Source organism: Pelodiscus sinensis, chromosome 4 (genome assembly GCF_049634645.1).
Source record: "Pelodiscus sinensis isolate JC-2024 chromosome 4, ASM4963464v1, whole genome shotgun sequence".
Lineage (NCBI taxonomy): Eukaryota > Metazoa > Chordata > Testudines > Trionychidae > Pelodiscus > Pelodiscus sinensis.
The window spans coordinates 125,567,604-125,587,589 of NC_134714.1; the positions used below are offsets into that span (position 1 = coordinate 125,567,604).

Here is a 19,986-nt window from a genome sequence, read left to right on the forward strand (position 1 = left end):
ACCCCTCCCCCCCTCGGCCAGGCCGTTACCGCGCGGGGAGGGGGGGCAGCGTTCCGAGCAGGCCCGAAGCGCGCGAACCGCTCACCGCCACAGCCTGCGCCGCTAGACCACGCCCCTTCCGCCGCCAGGCCACGCCCCTTCCGGCCCGCCCCGCCGGGACCGGAGGGAGGGACCATAGAGAGGCCGAGGTAGCGCGGCCGGGCGCAGGCAGCGGAGATGGCGGCGGCAGGGACTCGGGTAAGCGGGGCGGGCGGTGGCGGGGCTGGGGGAGGAGGCGAAGCGAGGCCCGGCCCGTGACGCGCCCCCCTCTCTCGGCAGCTCCTGGCTCTGTCCCGGCGGCTGCTCCCCGCCCGGCGCGGCTACCGCGGGGACTCCCCGGCCGACTCGCGCGCCGACCTGCGGGCGCTCCCCCTGCCGCCCTGGCAGCCGCGCCCCGGCGAGCCCCTGCCGCGCAAGCGGGCCCGGCTCCTCTACGAGAGCCGCAAGCGGGGCATGCTGGAGAACTGCCTGCTGCTCAGGTAAGCGCCCCCGGGGCTCCCGCCGCGTCCCCCGCACAGACCCCCGCAGGCGGGGCGTGGGTCTGCTGTACACGCAGCAGGAGAAACCTCAGGCTCGTGGGCCTGGATCCGGCCCCCCAGGCTCAGGGCTCCCCTCCTAGCACTGGGGAGCTGCAGCACACACAGTCTGCAAGCCTGGGTCCTACTAGGCTCTGATGCGGGGAGGGTCTTTCTCCTTCTCAGTCGGGGGCCACGTCAGTGAGGGTTCCGGGCTTGGTTTTTTTTTGGTTTGGCTTTTCACTTCTATGCAGCACCCAACTGACTTTCTGTAGGTCAGCAGCCCCTGACCCCAAAAAGGTTCCCCGCCCCTGTTCTACAGCTTCACCTGAGAGCCAGCTGGCTTTTAGCTCAAGCTGTGGTCGCTTGTGTACTAAGCTCCAGAAGACCCAGGTTTGGTTCAGTCAGCCGGCCTTACACCTACTTGAGGGAAGAGGGGCATGAGAGTCTCCTCCTCCCCAGCAGCTCTCCCGGCTTTGCTTGCCTCTACTGGGCTGCTCCATTCCCCACAGTGGGGAACCAAGGTTGCCTTTAGGTTCGGTGACACTTCAAAAAAGAGCTAAATAAATTCATGAGGAATATTAGCCAGGACTGGCAGGAATGGTGTCTCTAGCCTCTGTTTGCCAGAGCCTGGGAATAGGTGACAGGGGAGGGATCACTTAATGATTTATTCCCTCTGGGGCACCTGGCACTGGCTGCTGTTGGAGTACAGGATACTGATCCAGTGTAGCTGTTCTTAGTGATCTGGAGATGGCAGTGAGGTGTGAGTCACAATGTACAGATGACATGAAGTTACTAACATTAGTCAAGCTGCAGGGGGCTGTGTGGCACCTTTGCAAGACCAAGCCCTGTTAAGGGAATGGGCAGCATAGTGGCAAGTGAAATTCAGTGCTGATAAAATACTCCGGTGCCATCCCATAAATCAGTAGTGCAGCCTCAGCTGTTTTAAAAAACACAGTAGGAGAACCAAAAAAAGTGCCACCTTGCTTAACAACCAAGTAAAAGAAGCAGTGACAGATAAGACATTTTTTATAAAGTAGAAGTCAGATCCTAGTGAGGAAAATAGAAAGGAGCATAAACTTTGTCAAATTAAGTGTAAAAACATAATAAGAAAAGCCAAAAAGGAATTTGAAGAACAGCAAGCCAAAAACTCAAAACGTAATAGCAAAATGTTTAAGTACATCAGAAGCAGGAAGCCTGCTAAACAACCAGTGGGGCTCTTGGATGATCGAGATGCTGAAGGAGCGCTCAAAGATGATAAAGTCATAGCGGAGAAGCTAAATGGCTTCAGTCTTCACAGCTGAGGATATTGGAAAGATTCCCAAACCTGAGCCATTCTTTTCAGGTGACAAATCTGAGGAATTGTCCCAGACTGAGGAGTCATTAGAGGAGGTTTTGGAACAAATTGATGAACTTAACAGTAACAAGTCACTGGGACCAGATGGCATTCACCCAAGAGTTCTGAAAGAACTCAAATGTGAAATTGTGGAACTATTAACTGTGATTTGTAACCTATCCTTTAAATCAGCGTCTGTATCTAATGACTGGAAGATAGCTAACGTGATGCCAATATTTAAAAAGGGCTCTAGAGATGATCTTGGCAATTACAGACCGGTAAGCTAGAGTTCTTTGAGGGGGTCGACAAACAGTGGATGAGAAGCTGGATATGAGTCAAGAGTGTGCCCTTGTAGCCAAGAAGGCTAATGGCATATTAGATTGCATTAAGAGGAGCATTGCCAGCAGATCCAGAGATGTCATTATTCCCCTTTATTCGGCTCTGGTGAGGCCACATCTGGAGTACTGTATCCAGTTCTGGGCCCTCAATTACAGGAAGGATTGTGGATGCATTGGAGAGGGTCCAGTGGAGGGCAACCAAAATGATTAGGGGGCTGGAGCATATGACCTACAAGGAGAGGCTGAGGGAGTTGGGTTTGTTTAGTCTGCAGAAGAGAAGAGTGAGGGGGGATTTGATAGCAGCCTTCAACTTCCTGAAGGGAGGTTCCAAAAAGACTGGAGAAAGGCTGTTCTCAGTAGTGACAGATGGCGGAACAAGGAGCAATGGTCTCAAGTTGTGGTGGGAAAGGTCCAGGTTGGATATTAGGAAAAACTATTTCACTAGAAGGGTGGTGAAGCACTGGAATGGGTTACCTAGGGAAGCAGTGGAGTCTCCATCCCTAGAGGTGTTTAAGTCCCAGCTTGACAAAGTCCTGGTTGGGAGCTTCTGTTCTCTCTGTCTCCTAACAAACAAAGGGGGACAGTCAATTACATGGAATGATGGGAAGTTCAGAGCTGATAAAAGGGAATCCTTTTTTCACACATTGCCTATTTAGCCTGTGGAACTCCCTACCATGAGAAGTTGGTGAGGCCAGGAACATGGTAAGTTTCCAAAGCATCTGGACATTTCCATGCGCAATTAGAATGTCCAGAGTTGTTATTTATAATAGATGTTGGCAGGACTATTAAACTTTTCAGCTACAGGGTCAAACAGAACTTTAATAACTAGAGATTGGCTTAAGGGTAGATTATCTGCCTGCTCCTGGCCCTGGCCAGTTTAGTACAGGATGCTGTGCTGGACAGACCCAGGCTGTGAGCATGGCACTTCCTATGTTTCTAATGCTTTGTGTCTTCTCTCTTGCCTCATTTAGCCTCTTTGCAAAGGAGAATCTGAACAGCATGACTGAACAGCAGTTGAACCTCTATGATCGCCTTATCAACGAGCCCACCAATGACTGGGACATTTACTACTGGGCAACAGGTACTGTCTTGCAACAGGGCACGCTTCACAGGAGGCAGCATGGCCTAGAGCAGAGGCGGGCAATACATTTTAATGAGGGGGGAGGGGTGCGCCACTTTGAGATTTTGGAAAGTAGTCAAGGACTGCACTTCTGTGAACGGGGCACGGTGTCTGGGACAGCAGGTGGAGAATAGAAGGGAGCTTGGGATAGAGGACTAGATTGCAGGAGGGAGTGTGGGGTCTGAGAGGGAGTTTGGGTGAAGGAAGGGATTATAATCTGGGGCAGAGGTTTAGGGTGCAGCAGAGGATTCTGGCCTGGGGGAGGAGTGGAAGGGGAGTGTGTGTGCAGGGACTGGGAGAGAGTTGTGACCTGAAGGAGGTGGGGAAAGGGGATACAGGGGGTTTAGGTGATGGCCTGGGGCACGTAGTTGTGGGAAGTGAGGGGTGCCAGAGGCAGCCACTGGCTGGGGGGCGCTTACCTAGGCGTCTCCCAGCCAGCAGCCCTGCAGACTCCCTACCTGTGTGCTGCGTGAGCTGCTCTACGTGTGTCTGCACCAGCCTGGGAGGGGGAGTAAGGACAGCTGCCCAGTTTTCAGCAAAATTTTTTGGCTCCTATTAGCCAAAAACTGGCCAATGGGAGCTGGGGGATTTTGTTAGGGGCGGGGACAGTGTTGGAAGCTTCCTCCTCCCTGCACAGCTTGTAGAGCAATTAGCTGCCTGCTCTTTAAAGCAGCTGCTCCTGTTCTGTAGTAAGGGTGCTGGCGAGGCAGCTGGGGGCCAGGTACAGCAGCTTGGCTCACCCCTGGCCTAGAAGATAGAGCAGTGGACTGGGGCTCTGTTCCAAAGTCTGCCACAATTCTGCTAGGTGACCTTGGACAAGTCTTTTCCTCTCCCTGTACCTCATGTTCCCAATCTATAAAATAGGGATGAGGATATTAACCTTTGTAATCTACAAGAGCTAGGTGGTGGTATAGCTGGGCCGTGACTCCTATGATGGGATGGAGCAGGAAGCTTTCTGGGGTGATGAATGTATCTCAGTTGATCTAAACTCCACACCCAGCGTGGATCAAAATGGCAGCCACAGTGATTCTTGCTCAGAAAATGCCCATGGCTTCCAATCTTCATGCTTTAAAGTACAAGATGATCATAAGATGGGGGCAGGAAGGAATTCCCCAGTACAACAGGAGAAGTAAAACCCTGCAGTAAGTGGCTGCCATCTGAGATGGGTGTCGCTAGGAGAAGTGGTTAGCTGCTCTGACCTGAGATCCCATGGTGTTTGGTGAAGCAGGCTTGAAAGAGGCACTGCAGTGTTAGAAGGGTATGAGACTGGCTTCACTGTGACTCCTGATAGGCTGCACCAAGCATAAAGATGCAAAGCTGATGACTGAAAAGTGGGGGTGGGGGTGCTGCATCTCATCCTGTGTCTTTTCTCCCTAAAGAAGCTAAGCCCACTCCGGAGGTGTTTGAGAATGATGTCATGGTGATGCTGAGAGAGTTCACCAAGAACAAGAACAAGGAGCAGAGACTGCGGCAGCCGGACCTGGAGTATCTCTTTGAGCCCCAACACTGAGGCACCTCCAGTCAGCTCTGGGATCCTCTTCTCACCCCTGGCAGCAGAGGCTGAGGTGTCTCGACCTATTTGGCAAACTGCAGTGCTGCTGCCCTGGCTCCTGGAATCCTCCGCCGGGTGCCTGCTTCTCCCCCGATTTCCAACCCCCACCAATTAAAGTTGCAAACACTGTCCCTGACAGTGGGAATGTATATGTGGATTTGTCCCATTGTTGTGCAGGTGCAGCAGTTCACCCCAGACAGTGGCATTTTATGTATATAGCTTCTCTCGCATCTTGGTGCAAGAGAAATAGAAGATGATCACATCATGACAATGTGCTTTGTCTCATTGTGAAATTCCTCTTGTTCACCTGTGTGGCCTCTCTGATGGCTGCAGCCTCTCCGTTAACCATTCCTTGTAAATCCTTGTGTCCAGGACCCTCCAATGGGGAAAATCAGTGTAAAGAGAGAAAACAGACCCACCCGGCCGAAAGAGTATCCACTGCTCCCTCTTCTCCAGACTCCAGGAGGGGAGCAGCAGTGCCATGCCATGACAGTAGCAACAGATCCCACCTCAATCCTGTGTGAGGTTAGCGACCAAAATATGCAACCGATCCCATAGGCTGAAAACGGTTTGCTTAACTGAGCACTTTCCAAGAGTGTAGGTGATTTTGGGTGGGTGGGGCAGAAGTGTCTAAGGGTCGCAGTTCTGTGCCAGGTCCTGTTGTGCAAGGACAGAACAAAATGGGCATTTCCTGTCCCATAGAGAGAGAGTTTCTTGGCCTCTTCCCCCCCGCTGGTGCTCAGATTGTGTCCTTAAGGTAATGGCTGGTGTGGGAAAGAGCCTAGGAGGGGTTTGATGAGTTTAACTTGCTGTGTATCAGCTGGAAAGGAGGAGGAGCCAACACCTTGTAACCAGTAGATCTCAGCTACTTGAACTGCTGTCCCAGGATAGCCTGGCTATTGTGTCTCCTGTGTTATCAGTAAGGCCCTGTTGAATCATGGTTTCAGGGACTGTATGGGTATATCTACACAGCAAAGTTATTTCAGGATACCAGAGGAATCCCAAAATAGCGGACGCGTTCAAAAGACGGGTAGCTATTTCGAAATATAGTGGATGCACTATTTCGCTATCCCTGTAAACCTCATCCTACGAGGAGTAAGGGATGGCTTGAAATAGCACTTGATTTCAAAATTTGGCACTGGGTAGGCAGCAGCAAATGATGAAATAAATAAGCTATTTTGAAACAGACTCGAAATAAGCTATGCAAATTACATGTTATTTTGAGTTTCGGGTGCTGTGTAGACGCACCCTATGGAAATTGTGAAATTAGCCCAGTGCTGTGTTTTTGCCAGTAGGGAGGGAGATGGAAGTGGACTTAGGACAGCTCACAATAATGGGGTGTAGGCTGGGCAGGTTTCATCAGATGCCACTGTACATCCAGCCCAGGCTGTAGCTACAGTTGCTTGCTTGGCCAGCAGGGAGAGGGGGGCAGTGACAATGCCCCAGTCTGAAGCCCTGACCCAGCAGCAGGCCTAAGGGAGACACCGCAAGAACTGAGCCACTGGGTGCACGAGTGGAGGTGTGAGGGGGTCCTGTCTCCTCAAGGTACTGGGGATGAGGAGCCATGCCCCCATGGAGAGATGTAGAGGAATGGAACCCATGCTCTCCTTTGCCAGGGCAGGGCCCCTTCACCCACCTGGTTGTTTGCCAAGTGGCAGACCCCAGGCTCAGCTCCTTCAGTGTCTCCCCTGAGGCTGCTGTAGGTTGAGACAGCCCAGGACTCCTAAGCACCATGTGTTGTCCCCCTCACCCACCAGCTGGGCAGTGAGCAGCAACTGCAGCCTGGACCAGGATGGACTTGGACAGCTGCTGCCGAGTGGTGGGACAGCCCTACCTGCTCCTGGTGCAGGACTGACCTGTCCCCTGCTGCCTGAGCAGCTGTGGCCTCAGGCGGGAGGCTGAAGCCAGACTACCTGGGCCCATCATCCTGTTGGAAGAGGTGCAGGACAGGGAGAAGAGAGGCTTAGCCATAGCTGCTCCCTGAAATTCAAACATTGGGTGCTGATGTTGCCATGATCTAAAACCCCCCACCCACCCTGCAGTTTATACAGAGCCTTCATTCCTCTTTTTAAATGCCTCTGCAAGGGGGAGACCTAAGGTGCTGTCCAGGGGTTGGTGATGGTTTGCGGAGGCCTGGGGTGGTGAATTGAATGGTTGGAGGCAGTGTGTCCTGTAAGCTGTGTGCTTGGACACCCACCCAGCTCATTAGCAGAGACTGTCAACTAGCAGCATGTGTTTCTGCTGGTGGTGCACATCCGCACGTGGCTCAGTGCTCAGAATATTTATTCCACATGGGGGAATGGAAAAATTTGGAGGGAACATTGGCTGGGGGCATTAGGTATCTCATTGCTATAGAGAGGGGCCTCTCTTCATTGCAGGGTAGAGGAGTAGGCCAAAGATGGGACCGTTAGCAGGGAAGGAGGGGGAGCAGACACACACACAGCAACTGATCTGTTCGCAGCTCAGCATCGGGGACAGGTGCACCCTGCAAGGAGACTCCCCAGGAGCTGTAGCGGGATCGAGGCAGGCTACACTCAGCTACAGTACCAGGGAATGGGTATATTGTGCTGCCTCCTGAATGCTGGAGGGCTGGGTGTTAAGGCTCCCCTGGGTGTGGTGAGGGGGGCTATCTAAGGCCAGCCCTACCATCCCTTGCTCTCAGCCAGGCCCCCTGCAGCTACATTTGCTTGGCCCCTTGGTTTTCTGTCTTCCTAATGCCCTCTCCCCTTGCTTTGGCCATGGCCCATTGGCTGCTCTCCCTGCCCCTGCTGCCTCATGGTAATGTTGGGAAGAGGGCGCAGCTGTGCAGCACCCCCTGTGTGACCCAGCAAGGCCGGATGCCTCGATCAGCTGCGAGCGGGGAGCAGGGCTGGAAACCACTGCAGCCCCAGCTCTCCACTGGGATGCCAGCCTGCATTGTCAGGGCTTGTAAGATCCCCCTGCAGCCTGGGCCTCCCCGCCCTCCTGCTGGAAGCTATCCTGTTTCCCCAGCCGGTTGCTATGCACTGGTCACTCGGAGACAGGCTGCGACTGGGCAGGCCTGCACATTCCTCCAGCGAGTGCCTACCTCGGCTCAGCCCCTGCCAGGAACTCGCCAGAGCCCCACTGGGGGCAGGTAAGGGGGTAGCGGGGGTGGGGAAATTCGTGTGGCTCAGCCCTGGCCCAGAGGGATTGACCCCAGAGCTGAGGGGATGGCTGGTTCTGTGGCCTCTGCTGAGCATGTCGACCGAAGGGGGATAGCCAGTGGCAATAGCCATGATGGGTTTGCACTGCTCACTGAGCCCCTCCTCCCCTGGGAATAATGGCTCTGAGAAGGGGCAGTATCCCCATCGGTCTACAGCTGTTAACTCTGAAGCCTAATAACATCATGCGTGTCAACGTCAGTTCTTTCACAATGGAACAAAGCAAATGAGAAAGAAGGGGGATCAGATGACCGGGCAAGTCTTTTTGTTCTGTTCGGCTAGCACCAGGCATGGTAGGGTCCGTTACTGGGGGTCCTGGGCACTGCAATCATACAAATAATGGAGAATTTCATAATGTAGTTGTGGTAGCACCCCCTGTCTGTGTCATGAGTGGAGGGGTGGAAAGCTTGGGTTGTGGGCAGAGCCAGGGAAAGGACCAACACATCTCTTTCCTGTGCTGACCCCTGGATCTCTGAGGTGGGTACAAGCCCCCCGAGGCCTCCCCGTAGCAGCTGCCATGAGGTAGCTTTGAGGAGCCTTCTCAGGTACTTCTAGAGTTGACGAGGACAGCTCCTCAGCAGAGCACAGCACGAAGATGCTCAGTGTGGGCCACATCTTTACACATCTGTTGGGATGTGTGTGTGTGGGGGGGGAAGGATGCATGTTCCCCTGCTCTCTGAGCCTCTAGTTATGTTGGAACCCTGACTCTCCCCAGTACGTTCTTGGCTGGGATGGAGGCGCTTCCTGCAAATTTATTCTGTCAGGCCAGATCATCCTCTGTACAGAGTCTCCCAGCTTGCATGGGGAGAACCTGCCTCAGAAGAGATGGGGTACATAGCTGGGCTTGGGGAGCTCCACCAAGAGCTGGGGAGCTGGAGCAGAAGGGAAGAGAAGCTGAAGGACTTCACGGGGCAGAGGAGGGAAGGCAGGAGCCCCTGAAGGGCCTGGTAACTCTGGGGGGCACTGTTAGTCTGCAATCGTCAGAGGCCCTCAATGCCAGCTGGCAAAGGGTTTTCCTCAGCCTCTCACAGGCCTGACAAACTCACTGCACCTAGTGCCCTGCTGTCATGGGATTTATCCAGAAATAGCGTTGTGCAAGGTGAGTGAAAGCCGGCGTCACGCTGCTCACAAACACTGGTGTGCAATGTCCGTACGGAGAAGATCTCTCCAATATGATGTGCGCCCCCGGCACTCTGTCTTAACGGCTGTAACCTGGCAGAGCTGATGCTGTGTTCAGCCAGACAGGAGATCCAATGTGCGTCTGTCAGATGTAAGTGATGCCACCTCTGCCTATGGCATGAATGGGGGCTGGAGACCAGACTGCAGGGGCTGCTGTGGCTAGGGGGTGTGAAGACCATGAATTTAGGGGGCCTCTGGGGAAGGCAAAAGGACATATTAGTTATCCTTCAGTGAGGTAGCAAAACTGACCGCTTTTCCCATGAACAAAGGTTGGATCCTGGCCTCGTGGCAAGTGAGGCTAGGAAGTTCCCAAAATGGGGATTTTCACCTGTTAAAAGCTTTACACCTAACGGACTCTTCTTATTCCCCCTGCATGCTAGCTCTTAAATCTTAACCTTTGTGACTGAACTGAGAGTGCTTGTCCGGGCAAAGATATGCCAGCGCTGCCTGGCTACCCTGGACTCAAACGAGCCGGTGGGTGTCCCGTTCCCTGGAGAGTAGCAAACTGAGGGGTCAGTGTCAGGGGCTGGACACCGCAAGGGGACACCTTTGATGAGTCTGTGGTGCACCAAGTGCTCCCCTTCAAGGCAAAGTAGAGGCTGGCACAGCCCCTGAGGGGAGAGTGAGTGTGGCTGAAGGGCTGGCAGTGTCAGGGAGCAGACAGCTACCACAAAAAGGCTCCTTCAGAGACCCGCTGAGGCAGGAAGGTAACAGGCGCTAGTGTCCTGTAGCCTCTGGGCTCAGCACGGTTCCCTGTCATCTCCAGGCCCTGGCAGGATCAGTTGGAGTCAGAACTGAGATCCTGGGTCTTGGGGCTCTGGGGCTTTCTCCGGATCTCCCAGGAGATCCAGGCCTCTCTTGTCCAGGGATCCCAGCTTGGAGCTGAGTTTTGTTCCTGCCCTCTGATGTCACAGTGTCACAGGTATGACCTCACATTCCGTCACCAGGGTGACCCCAGAGGATCAGTTGAGCTGGGCAGGGCGGGTGGTGAGCTGCCCATCTCCCCCGTACCACAGCCTCTGTTTCTATAGCTACCAGGCAGCCTGTGGAGACCCAGCCCTACCTTGGCCATGGGGCGCCTCCCCTTGGGTGGCGTCTCGCCCTATGTGAGGACCAGCACTGGTGGGAGTGTGGACCCTCTGAAGTTCTATGCCACCAGCTACAGCACAGCTTATGGTAAGAGCCCCGTGGGAAGTGTGGCCAACGTGGCAAATGTGGCCGTGAAGGATCAGGGGTGGGGAGGGTAAAGTGCATGCCAGGCCTGGAGCCTGCACCCTACAGGCCATGTGAATGGCCTTCCCTGCATCCCAGTGGGCTGGCCATCACTCCCCCTGGTGTCACCAACTCACTGGAGCCAGAGAACCAGTCAGCAGTGCCTCTCTGCCACCCTGCACCACTTGCCCACAGGGCACTGCCAGCCTGGCCCCCGTCTCCTTGTCCCACCAGGGACAAAGCCCAAAGCTGCATCCCTAACAGGGCCCCGTGTCTCTGGCCAGTCCCCCGCACTAACCCCTCTAAGGACTGAATCCACAGTGCTTGGTCCCAGGCCTCAGCCACAGTCCTGAGTAGCCTATGTGCTCTCTCTAGTACCCTCAGGTGGCCAGAGCCTGTGTAACCTGTATAAGTCCTGTCCTGGTGCAGTACTACAGACTTGCTGCCTCAGCTCCATCTCCTGGGTTTAATTAACCCTTGATGCCCACGGTTTGGCTCTTAGGGATTGTCCTGGAAGAGCAAGTCCTTTCTAAGGCTCTGAATGCACAAAGGGCTTGTCCACCCTGAGCAAGAGTCCCTCTCTCTCCATGGTCTCCCCCCATTGTCTGCGTGGCTGATACCTGCCCTCCCGCTGCTGTTTGGCAGGGCAGGAGAGGTTCCACCCTCGCATCGGCCACCACTCCGGAGCTGGGTACAAATCCAATTACCGGCCTGTTGTCTCCTACAAGGACAGCCTGGATCAAGTGGATAATCCAGCCATGGGGTAGGCTGTCCATGTGCATCCTGAGGAGTTGAGGGGGTCTGGGTAGAGCTGTGTGCAAGGTGGGGATTGCCTCATGGGCAATAGACCCTCCCTTCTATCGTGGAGTGTTGATCCCAACAGGGCAGCCCTAGAGGGTACTCCAGCTTGGCGGGTCTCCCTCACTGCTCCCCATTCACCCCTTGGGGCGGACAGCATGTCAGTGCAGAACTGAGATTGCTTTTGGGGAAGGGCAGTCCTGCTCAAGGCAGCCATGTGGTTGAGCAGATAGAGCACTTGGCTGGGGCTCAGGAGTTTTCTTCCCAGCTCTGCCGTTCGACCACAGTGGGCAAGTCACTTCCCATGCCTCAGTTTCCCTAGTGGTGATGATCTTGGCCTCCTTTCCAGAGAGCTGTGAGACCTACAGAAGACCTAGCTACTCTGACCATTATCCCTCACTTGTTCTCTTCCTCCTGCTCCAGACAGCTTCTCCAAGATAACTACGATACGGTGACCACCAAGCACTTCCGGCCCCTCCAGCTGCCTGACGGCAAGTACCCCCTGCCCTGGAGCGTCTACCAGCCGGGGAGCGGGTTTGTGCGAGACAAGCCCATTTCCTTCCCCACCACCAAAGCCGTAAGTGTCCAGTGAGCCCCAGGCTCTGGGCATGGGCTAGGGAGCCATCTGCCATTGATTTGCCATTGGGAATGTAACCCGGTGACATTGCAGCCAGAGGGTTGTGTAGCTGGGACTTTCCATCCCAGAGCCAATGCTAGACTGTAGGGCTGGGGGCAGGGAGGACTTTAACCCTTTAATAACCATACACAACGTGACCCTTTTACTTTATGGACTAGGGGCAACCAGGAAAATGGAACTTACAACATTAGCTTCGGTTGTATCCGCCTGTGGTCTCTTGTCTTAGCACAGGGGTGGGCAAGATACAGCCGGTGGGCTGAATCTGGCCCGCCAAGCTGCTTGATCTAGCCTGCGGCCTGCCCTGCCACTGTCCTGCCCCCAGACCAATCGAGACCTGGGGGCGACAGGAGTGCGCATTCACTGTTCAAAACAGCTGGCAGCTGCCTCTCTCCTCCAGGGGCATGTGCCACCAGCTGTTTTCAACAGCGAGTGACTTTGTGAACTGCCCCGACCCCAGGTCCTGATTTGCCTACGGGCAGGGGAGCACATGAAGTTCCCCCCCCACACACATCACCCACTAGGAGCGTGCGGTGCCTAGAGGGAATCGCCCCTTTGCACCTGAGGCCCCGCCCTTTCCAGGCCTGCGACCGCCTATTAAAATTTGTGTAGTGGTCTCCCTACAAAAATGATTGACCACCCCTGTCTTAGAGCATAAGGTCTTTGGGTCAGAGCGCAGCCTGGCACCTTTGTGTATGTCCACACTGCATACGAACGGCAGGTTTGAGCCCACTTCCTCCTTCCATCCACTCCCAGATCAGACTTTGGGTTGGGGCCACGCCCGGGCGTGTTGCAGTGTGGACACCACTGAAGCCACAGATCCGAGTCAGCAGGGCTGTGTAGTGCAGTCCGGACAAGCTAGCCCTGCTGTGAGACCCTGGCCCAGCTTTTGCAAGCCCAAGTTTAAGGTGGATGCTCAAGTTTCCACCCTGCAGACCCAGGTTTACAATGCAGTGTAGACACCGCCACGGGGCCGGCCACACACACAGTAAGCAGTCACATGCGTTGCTTCTGTTCTGATGGGGCTGTTAATAATGTGACCGTTTTAATGGATGTCCCAGGGCCTTTGAAGGCTGGGGACTGACTCCTGAGTGCAGGCTCTGTTGCAGGCCGGGCCCCATTGGCACGAGGTGACCTCAGAGGCACGGTCACCCAGTGACTGCTTTGTGGCCTAGGCAACATGAGGGCCTTGCAGGGAGGTCGCAGTCCGGACCTCATGCAGCGGAGGGTTGGCAGCTTTGGCGGAGAGGCCAAGGACTGAATGGGCATAGAGCCTGCCCTGCCCTCTTTCCCTGAGAGTGGGCACCTCCGGGGCTTGTCCTGCAGCTGGGGGCATCCAGAGGTAGTCAGCTGGGAGGGCTGATTTAACACAGGTACAGGGACTTGTGCCCAGGCATTGTGCCCACCTCCTTGCCACGCCCCCAATTTAACCCCCCAGGACATGAACCCCCCATCGGCTACTGCAGCAAAGGTCCATACGAACCATTCCTCTGCCTGCGCCTGCCCCCCGCACTGTGGGGATGCAGAGGCTCAGCAATGCCCTGTGCAGCCTAGTCCTTCCTGGCTGCTTGGGGGCCTGCACTTTGCTGTCCTGGGACTCACCAGAGGGGCTCGCTCTGCAGGTGAAGAAAGTCCACTTTGATACCCGGGACCAAGGGCCGCAAGCCATCCCGGGGCTGGAGCCCAGACACCTCCCCGACCTGCACAAGCCGCAGGGGAAAGGCTCTGTCGAGGCGGAGAATGCCAGACACGTGAGTGCAGCCCTGGTGGTGGAGAAAGGGATCTTCCGGGTCTTGACCCACCACTGCTGTGGGGAACTATCACTAGTCCTGGGCATCGCAGCAAAGCAAGGGGGAGCCTTGGTGTGCCCAGGGAGATCCACCCCAGGGGCAAAGTGATGGGGAGATGCCCTTGCACCAGACTGGAAGGCTCCTGCCAGGTCAGTTGTAAGGCTGGGCAGGCAGAGGAAGTGGATGAGGGTCTAGCTGGGTAGGTACTAGGCTGGGGAGGTGGGTACAGGTCTCCTGCCAGGGCAGGTGCAAGGCTGCACTCCCCGCCCCCCGATTCACTCACTCTCTCCTGCTCTTTGCAGGGTCCTCTCTACATGTCCACAGAGTATAACTCCAAGTTCCGCTTCGACATTCCCGGCCAGCCAGGTAGGGTCCTTCCTGCAGCCCCTCACACCCTCTGGAGCCATGTCCTGGGGTAGCCAACCAGGCCTCCTTGGTAGGCTCTCTCCTGGGAGCGACACCTGTACTTGTGCCATGTTCCAATCCCCAGCCATACCCAGGCTGGCCTTACCATGAGGTGAACTGAGGCAGCCGCCTCAGGTGCCAGACTGTGGGGGAACGTCACTAGGATCCAGAGTGTAGAAAATTGTGTCTGCTGCTGGTGCATATGTGTTCTCTCTGCTCTAGATGCACAGAGATGGTGGAGTGCTGTGCTGGAGGAAGGAGGGCACAAGAGACATAACAGGCAGGCAGGAGAAAAGGAGACATGGGGGGGTGGTCATTTGAGCTCCCCACCTCAGGTGCCAAAATGTTGTGGGCCGGCCCTGGCCATACCCAGCTGTGTGATGAGCCAGGGCTTAGACAGGCGCACTGGGTCAGAGCCAGTGCCCCAGCTGGGGGGTCATGGGCCGTTGTGTGGCTGCAGGACTCTGTCTCAAGTACCGACTGCTTGTGGTTCCCCTGGGATTTTGCTTTAATCCCAGTGTTCAGGCCAAATTCCAATTCAGGTGCTTACCTTCTGCCTCCCGAAATCCCCCCCAGCAGTTTCAGTTGGCTTTGCTTTTTGTTTCCCCTGCCTGTCCTACGCTGTTGTGTGGCTGTGAGCTGTGAACACATGCCAGCTCAGAGGTGGCTGCGTCACTGTGGTAGGGACGGGTTCCACAGTCTTTTTGGAAACCCCCTCCCCCCGTACTCTGCCCCCGTACCGTCTGTGGGATTGAAAGTGCTCTGTGCAAGATGACACCCTGCAGCCCGCCTCTTGTCCCCTGACTGGGAGCACAACCCCCCAGCTCTAAAGGGTGGGGTCTCCCGACCCATGAGCTATCTGACCCTGGGGAAGCCGGGAGGGGGTGTTATTGGAACCCCTGTCATGAAGGGAGTCCTGGGTGAACCATGCTGTCCTATTAGCTAGAGCTGTCTGGGAATGAAAAGGGGTGTCTGTCTCTTTAATTCCAAGGCACTCAGGATGGGGGGGGGAATGTGGGGAGCACTCTGAATTGCCCCCTGGGTATGAGCAGTTCTGGGGCTCCCTGTTCCTGTCTCTGGCACAGACCATGCCGGCTGTACGACCTCAGTCAGGGCGTTTGAGTTCTTGGTCTTTACAATCGCTCGCACTTCCCATGTAGCCCCCTTGCTGCGGTCAGCTCTCAGCCTGGGCACATCAGAGGCAGGGTTTGCATGCAGCCCCCTAACCACTTGCAGCAGGCTCCCTCGCTGCTGCTCCCGAACAGCCCAGGGCCCGCCCTGCGATCTTAGCTACCCAGGGCCCACGCCGAGATCTTTTCTTCCCTCCGACGTGGGCTGGTGTCACGGTCATGAGGTCAGCTTATCTCTGCCTGTTGGCTTGGCTCATTTCCCTGCTGCAGCTCTCAGCGCCTGTGCGCCCCTCATTTTCATTCAACCATCCCTCAGGGAGGTGTGAGGCAGATGGGGAGGGGTCTCTGTCTCCCTTTAGTGGCTAGTGATTGGGGAGCCAGCTCTTGGCCCTTAGTCCGAAATAACACCCGCTCCCCCCGTTCGAATTTGTAAGTGGTGCATCCACACTACCAAGCCTGTTATCCTGGAATAAGGGACCTCAGAATTCGAACTCTGTTCTCCTGCTTTTCACGAGGAATAACGCTAATTCCAAACATATCAGTCCAAAATAACGTTAGTGTGGTCACGCCACGGGATGTAGTGGGCAAGCAGTACGCTCTGTTTGGGCAGGCATTCACTGGTTGCTGTGTTTGGGCCGTGAGGGACCCCTACTGGCCTGTGTCTGTAAGCACTGCCTAGCATGGGGGGCTGCCTGAGGTCATGTAGACAAAGACCCAACCAGTCCTACCTGTTGAGGGCAGGGACTGAACAAAGGATGCGAGTGTTCGGGGGAAGGTTCGGTTTCGGCTGGGGAAAACCATGAAGGGGACAGACTAAGCAGAGGGTCTAATCCCAAGGGGTCTGAGGCATCCTGGCCCTGACTCCTGTAGTCACATCACGTCTATGCTGTATTGTACCCTGGAGAAGCAATAAGCCCCCTCTATTCTACTGGCTGGCGGAGTCTGTTCTGGCTGCTACAGGAGTGCAGGATTGGGGGCGAACCCCGACGCGCTGTCACACTCCGGTGCCCCTAATTCAAACTAATTAGCCTCCAGAAGGCCTCCCGCCGCTCCCCAGGGTGCATCCTGGTGCTGTGAGTCCGAGGTAGCGCGTCCACGTGGACGGAGCCTGCTTCAGACTAATTTCGAGGTTTTCCCCGTAGCAAGGACACGCAAGTTCAAATGTGTTAAATCGGGAGTTCTTAAGTTGAATTTAGTAATTTTAAAATGATTTGCTAGTGTAGACATGGCCTGGATGAGCTCTGGCCGGAGAGGCAGGTGGCTTTACAGCCAGCGTCGGAGGTTCACACCCGGAGGTGCTGCGTTAGGTGACTGTAGCTGGCTTGGCCGTGTTGGTTGTGGCACAGCGGGGTCAGACTCACTCTGTGAATGTGGGTGACAGCGTATCCCCCTCCCATTACAGATTTCCTACAGAGGAAGACCATTGGAGCGAAGGAGGAGACGGGGTTCACTGAGGACACCCAGCGAAACCCCATAGTGACCCTGCCACCTCCTCCAGGAGAGCCAGTTAGTGCTGGGTCCTGCCCACCCCCCACGCTGAGCTAAGTGGAGCACAGCGCCCCCCCTGTGGACCTGTATATGAACCAGCTGTGCAAGCCCTGATTTACCCAGAAGCCTGTGCAATGGGCCAACCACCCCATCCTACTTCCCTCCCCTACCCCCCCCAGCCATTTTGTTCTGAACCGTCTCTGAGTGGCAGCTAGCATGAGGCCGAAGGCTCCTCTGCCTCACAGGAGCACATGCCAAAGCCATTTGGAGTCCAGCATCCCAAACACCGTCCTGCTCCCAACACACACAGCTCAGCAACGGGTGTGTGTGTGTGGGGGGGGGAATTGCCCACAGCCTGGCCTCATCCCCATCAACTTCGGGCCCCCATGTCATGGGATAGCTCCACACACTGGTTCCTTACTGGTCCCAAGGGGTAGGCAGGGCTGGCCCAGCCTGTCCGAGGAGTCCCGGGCCCTCCCCGAGAGGGGAAGGAGCCTCACAGCCCAGCATTTCCCTTGCAGCGAAGCCAGCCGGGCACCAGCATCACCAAGATGGACTTCGTGCCCAGCACTCTTCCCCATGTAAGAAGGGCCAGGGGGAGAGGGGCAGAGAGGGTGGCAAAGGGTAGGCTTCCGGGTGGGAAAGGCGTCACCCAGACTGGGGGAGGGCAGGGAAGGCAGGGTGGGGATGTCAGTAGAGATGAAGTGGGGAGGGCAGAGTTAAGGCCGTTCCTGGGCTGTGCCACCATGCCGGGGAAGCCATCTGGGCTGCCTTCTCCCAGAGTCCTCCATGGGCGGCCGAGTCCCAGTGCTTGGGGGGGCTTCCCCTGTGACCCTGCAGAGGCCGGGCTGTGGCGCCCTCTGCCCTGCTCCCTCTGGGCGGGTGAGCTGGGTGGCCACAAAGCGCTTGGGACAGGGGAGGCTCTGCCCCACGCTGGGTCACTCCATCCCACCCCCGTCAGGGCGACGAGTTCCTGCCGGTGCTGTCGAAGGGCTCCGAGCGAGAGACGGGGTTCAGCCGAGACAAAGGCAACAGCCTCCACGCCATGGTGAGCGATGCCTCCCTCCTGCCTGCGCCCCTGGCCTGCCCCCATCACTCCACCTCCCACCCTGCGTGCTGCCGCCAGTCCTGCCCCAATGCCAGAGGCCTCCTCGCCACCTGCAGGCCTCTCTGCCTCCTCCCTGCCTGCCTGTGTCTGGCCGGCCATTCACCTGGTCTCCTCCTGCCTCCAGTCCGGGGCCGAGAGGGCAGGACCCCTGAGTCACGATCAGTTCCGGGGGCTCCAGAGGCCGCCGCAGACTCAGACCAGCCTGCTGGGCCGGGAGTACGTGGGGAACAAGGTGAGTGAGAGCCCAGCCTGGGCCCCCTGCTCAGCATCCCACAGGGCCCCCCGGGCCTGGCTCCTCAGCCCCGTGTCCCTCCTCCAGGAACTCTCCGGATTCAGCCTCAACAATCAGAAGTACGTGTCACCCCCCTATGACCCGGACATGCCCAGCAAGTACCTCAGCAGCTACAACTCCAAGTGAGTCCGAAACTCTGCCACTGCCTGCCTGGGGCGAGCTCCCCTTGCTCCTTCCTCCCCCGGCCCCAGGGGGACCTGTCCCTGGGCACATCTGCCTCCCCCAGCTCACTCTGCCTCCCGGGGCCACTTCCCTTCCCCCTTCCTCTGGGAAGAGCTCTTACTGCTTCCCTCTGCCCCGGGGAGCTTCCCCGTGCCTCTGAGGGGCAGTCTCTCCTCCCTTCATGTGCATGCCCTGTGTGTCTGTCTGCCTGAGCGGAGGTGCCCTGCCTGGTACGTGTGTGTGTGGGGGGGAGGGGGGATGGAAGGGAGCCCTCCGGCCTGCGGGCAGGAGGCTGGGCACTCTCAGACCCAGCAGGATGCAGCGCTCTTTGACTCTGTTTCCTCCCCGCTGGCAGGTTTTATGACAACACCCTCAAGGGGGTGGACCGCGAAGGATGGATCCGTGGGGGAATCCAGCCCCAGCAGCCGGGCGGCTTCGCCACCAACAACCACATCACTGAACTGGGCAGAGACCCCAATGCCACGGAGACCCTGAGACGGGTCCATCCCCATGTCGGCAGGTGTGGCTGGCTGGCTCCCACTGCCCTTCACCCTGCCTTCCATCCTCCCCCGATGCCCTCCTGCCCCCCTCTTGCCTCGGTGACGCTCTCCCCCTCTGCTCCCAGGGCGATCACAGCGGTGGACCCGTTCTACCGTGATACGCCTCACAGCAACTGCTTCTCTGCTCTCTACCAGACCGCTGTACCCGAGTAGGTAAGGGCTCTGCGTGGGCTCACTGGCACCTCCCAGGGCGGCGGGGCTGGGACCGGACACACCCGCCAGAGACCTGGCCAGGCAGTGAGTGCTCAGCGCTGGTTCTGGAGCCAATGAGGCCAGGTGTCAAGATCTGCTGAGCCTGGATCAGGCTTTCTGCTCCCCAGGGAGGGCTTCCTCCAGGCCACAGCTCATGGCATTTCATTTCCCTTCAGGGAATGGTGCGAGGGGAGTCCCAGAGCCTTAGGAAGAGTGGGGAACAGGACAGCTTGGGGGCTAGGCTGCCTGTTCTCATCCCTGTTCTTTCCGTGTGTGTGTGTGCGCACGCGCGACCCCCATTTCCTGCCACGCTTCAATAACTGCTTTGCCTCTTTTTTGCTTTCCTGCAGCCCTGTCCTTCCATCTGGAGGGGCTGGTCTCCTGAGGCGAGGCAGGGGCTCTGGGGCTGCTCTCCTGCGGCAAGGCAGGAGCTTCCGCATCTCCCAAAGGGTTTTATTTTTCCAAGGACATAAAGAAAAATCATCACTCAGAGAAGGCTCATTGGTCTTTATTGGCCTAGCTGCCAGCCTCCCCCCAGTTCCCGGCCCCATCTACATCCCATAAACCTCTCCTCCTCTTTGCCATGGTCCCCATAGCCCTCCCCTTTTCCTTTTCTCCATGGACCCAGCGCCCCCTTCCCTCTTTGTCACCTGCTGTTCTCACAGGTGAGGCCTTCTCTGGGAGCAGACCCCAGCTCTCATCCCACACAGGGGTGCTCCCAGGGGGTCTTTGCACCTGAGGAATCAGCAGACGCCTCCGGGCACAAATGGAAACCCAAGCCCTTCTCCAGCACAGAGAGCAGTGGTCCCTGTGCTCCATTCTGCCAGCCCCTCCGGTGCACATCAGCCCCGGCCTGCTCTGGCTGCCAGGGGAGGCCTGAGCCCTGCAGTTCCATTCTCCTGGCCTTCGGGCCACATCCCCCACAGTGCTGACCAGAGCCTGCAGCGGGAGAGG

General features: G+C 56.8%; 3 protein-coding genes across 12 annotated transcripts in view; 2 read left to right on the top strand and 1 right to left on the bottom strand.

Moving 5' to 3' along the window:
- Window positions 1-210, bottom strand: part of CPSF7 (cleavage and polyadenylation specific factor 7) — a 28,175-nt gene extending 27,965 nt beyond the window's left edge. For 5 of the 6 annotated variants that reach the window (XM_075928441.1, XM_075928442.1, XM_075928439.1 and 2 more), the window contains exon 1: window positions 86-210. In XM_075928441.1, coding sequence (XP_075784556.1) covers window positions 86-176 — 91 coding nt within the window. In that variant the 5' untranslated portion in view covers window positions 177-210. Of the gene's footprint in view, window positions 1-29 lie in introns of all 6 variants that reach the window. The other variant, XM_075928443.1, reaches the window with a different exon arrangement.
- SDHAF2 (succinate dehydrogenase complex assembly factor 2) lies at window positions 102-5,049 on the top strand. The gene is made up of 4 exons (XM_075928447.1): window positions 102-237; window positions 319-518; window positions 3,200-3,309; window positions 4,728-5,049. Exons 1-4 carry the CDS (start codon window positions 217-219, stop codon window positions 4,856-4,858), a joined length of 462 nt encoding a protein of 153 aa, XP_075784562.1. The 5' UTR covers window positions 102-216; the 3' UTR covers window positions 4,859-5,049.
- A 2,855-nt stretch (window positions 5,050-7,904) lies between these two features.
- Window positions 7,905-19,539, top strand: SAXO4 (stabilizer of axonemal microtubules 4). Of its 5 annotated transcripts, none has more exons than XM_014577150.3 (14): window positions 7,908-8,015; window positions 10,293-10,437; window positions 11,119-11,236; window positions 11,695-11,848; window positions 13,528-13,656; window positions 13,998-14,061; window positions 16,633-16,736; window positions 17,240-17,299; window positions 17,680-17,766; window positions 17,951-18,058; window positions 18,146-18,240; window positions 18,636-18,800; window positions 18,906-18,993; window positions 19,383-19,539. In XM_014577150.3, exons 2-13 carry the CDS (start codon window positions 10,332-10,334, stop codon window positions 18,991-18,993), a joined length of 1,278 nt encoding a protein of 425 aa, XP_014432636.2. In that variant the 5' UTR covers window positions 7,908-8,015; window positions 10,293-10,331; the 3' UTR covers window positions 19,383-19,539. The 5 variants fall into 5 exon arrangements, with proteins under 5 accessions (XP_075784560.1, XP_014432636.2, XP_075784561.1 ...); XM_075928444.1 differs by lacking the exon at window positions 7,908-8,015 and adding an exon at window positions 10,165-10,183; XM_075928445.1 differs by lacking the exon at window positions 11,119-11,236 and having other exon boundaries at window positions 7,905-8,015; window positions 11,699-11,848.
- Window positions 19,540-19,986: the final 447 nt, after the last annotated feature.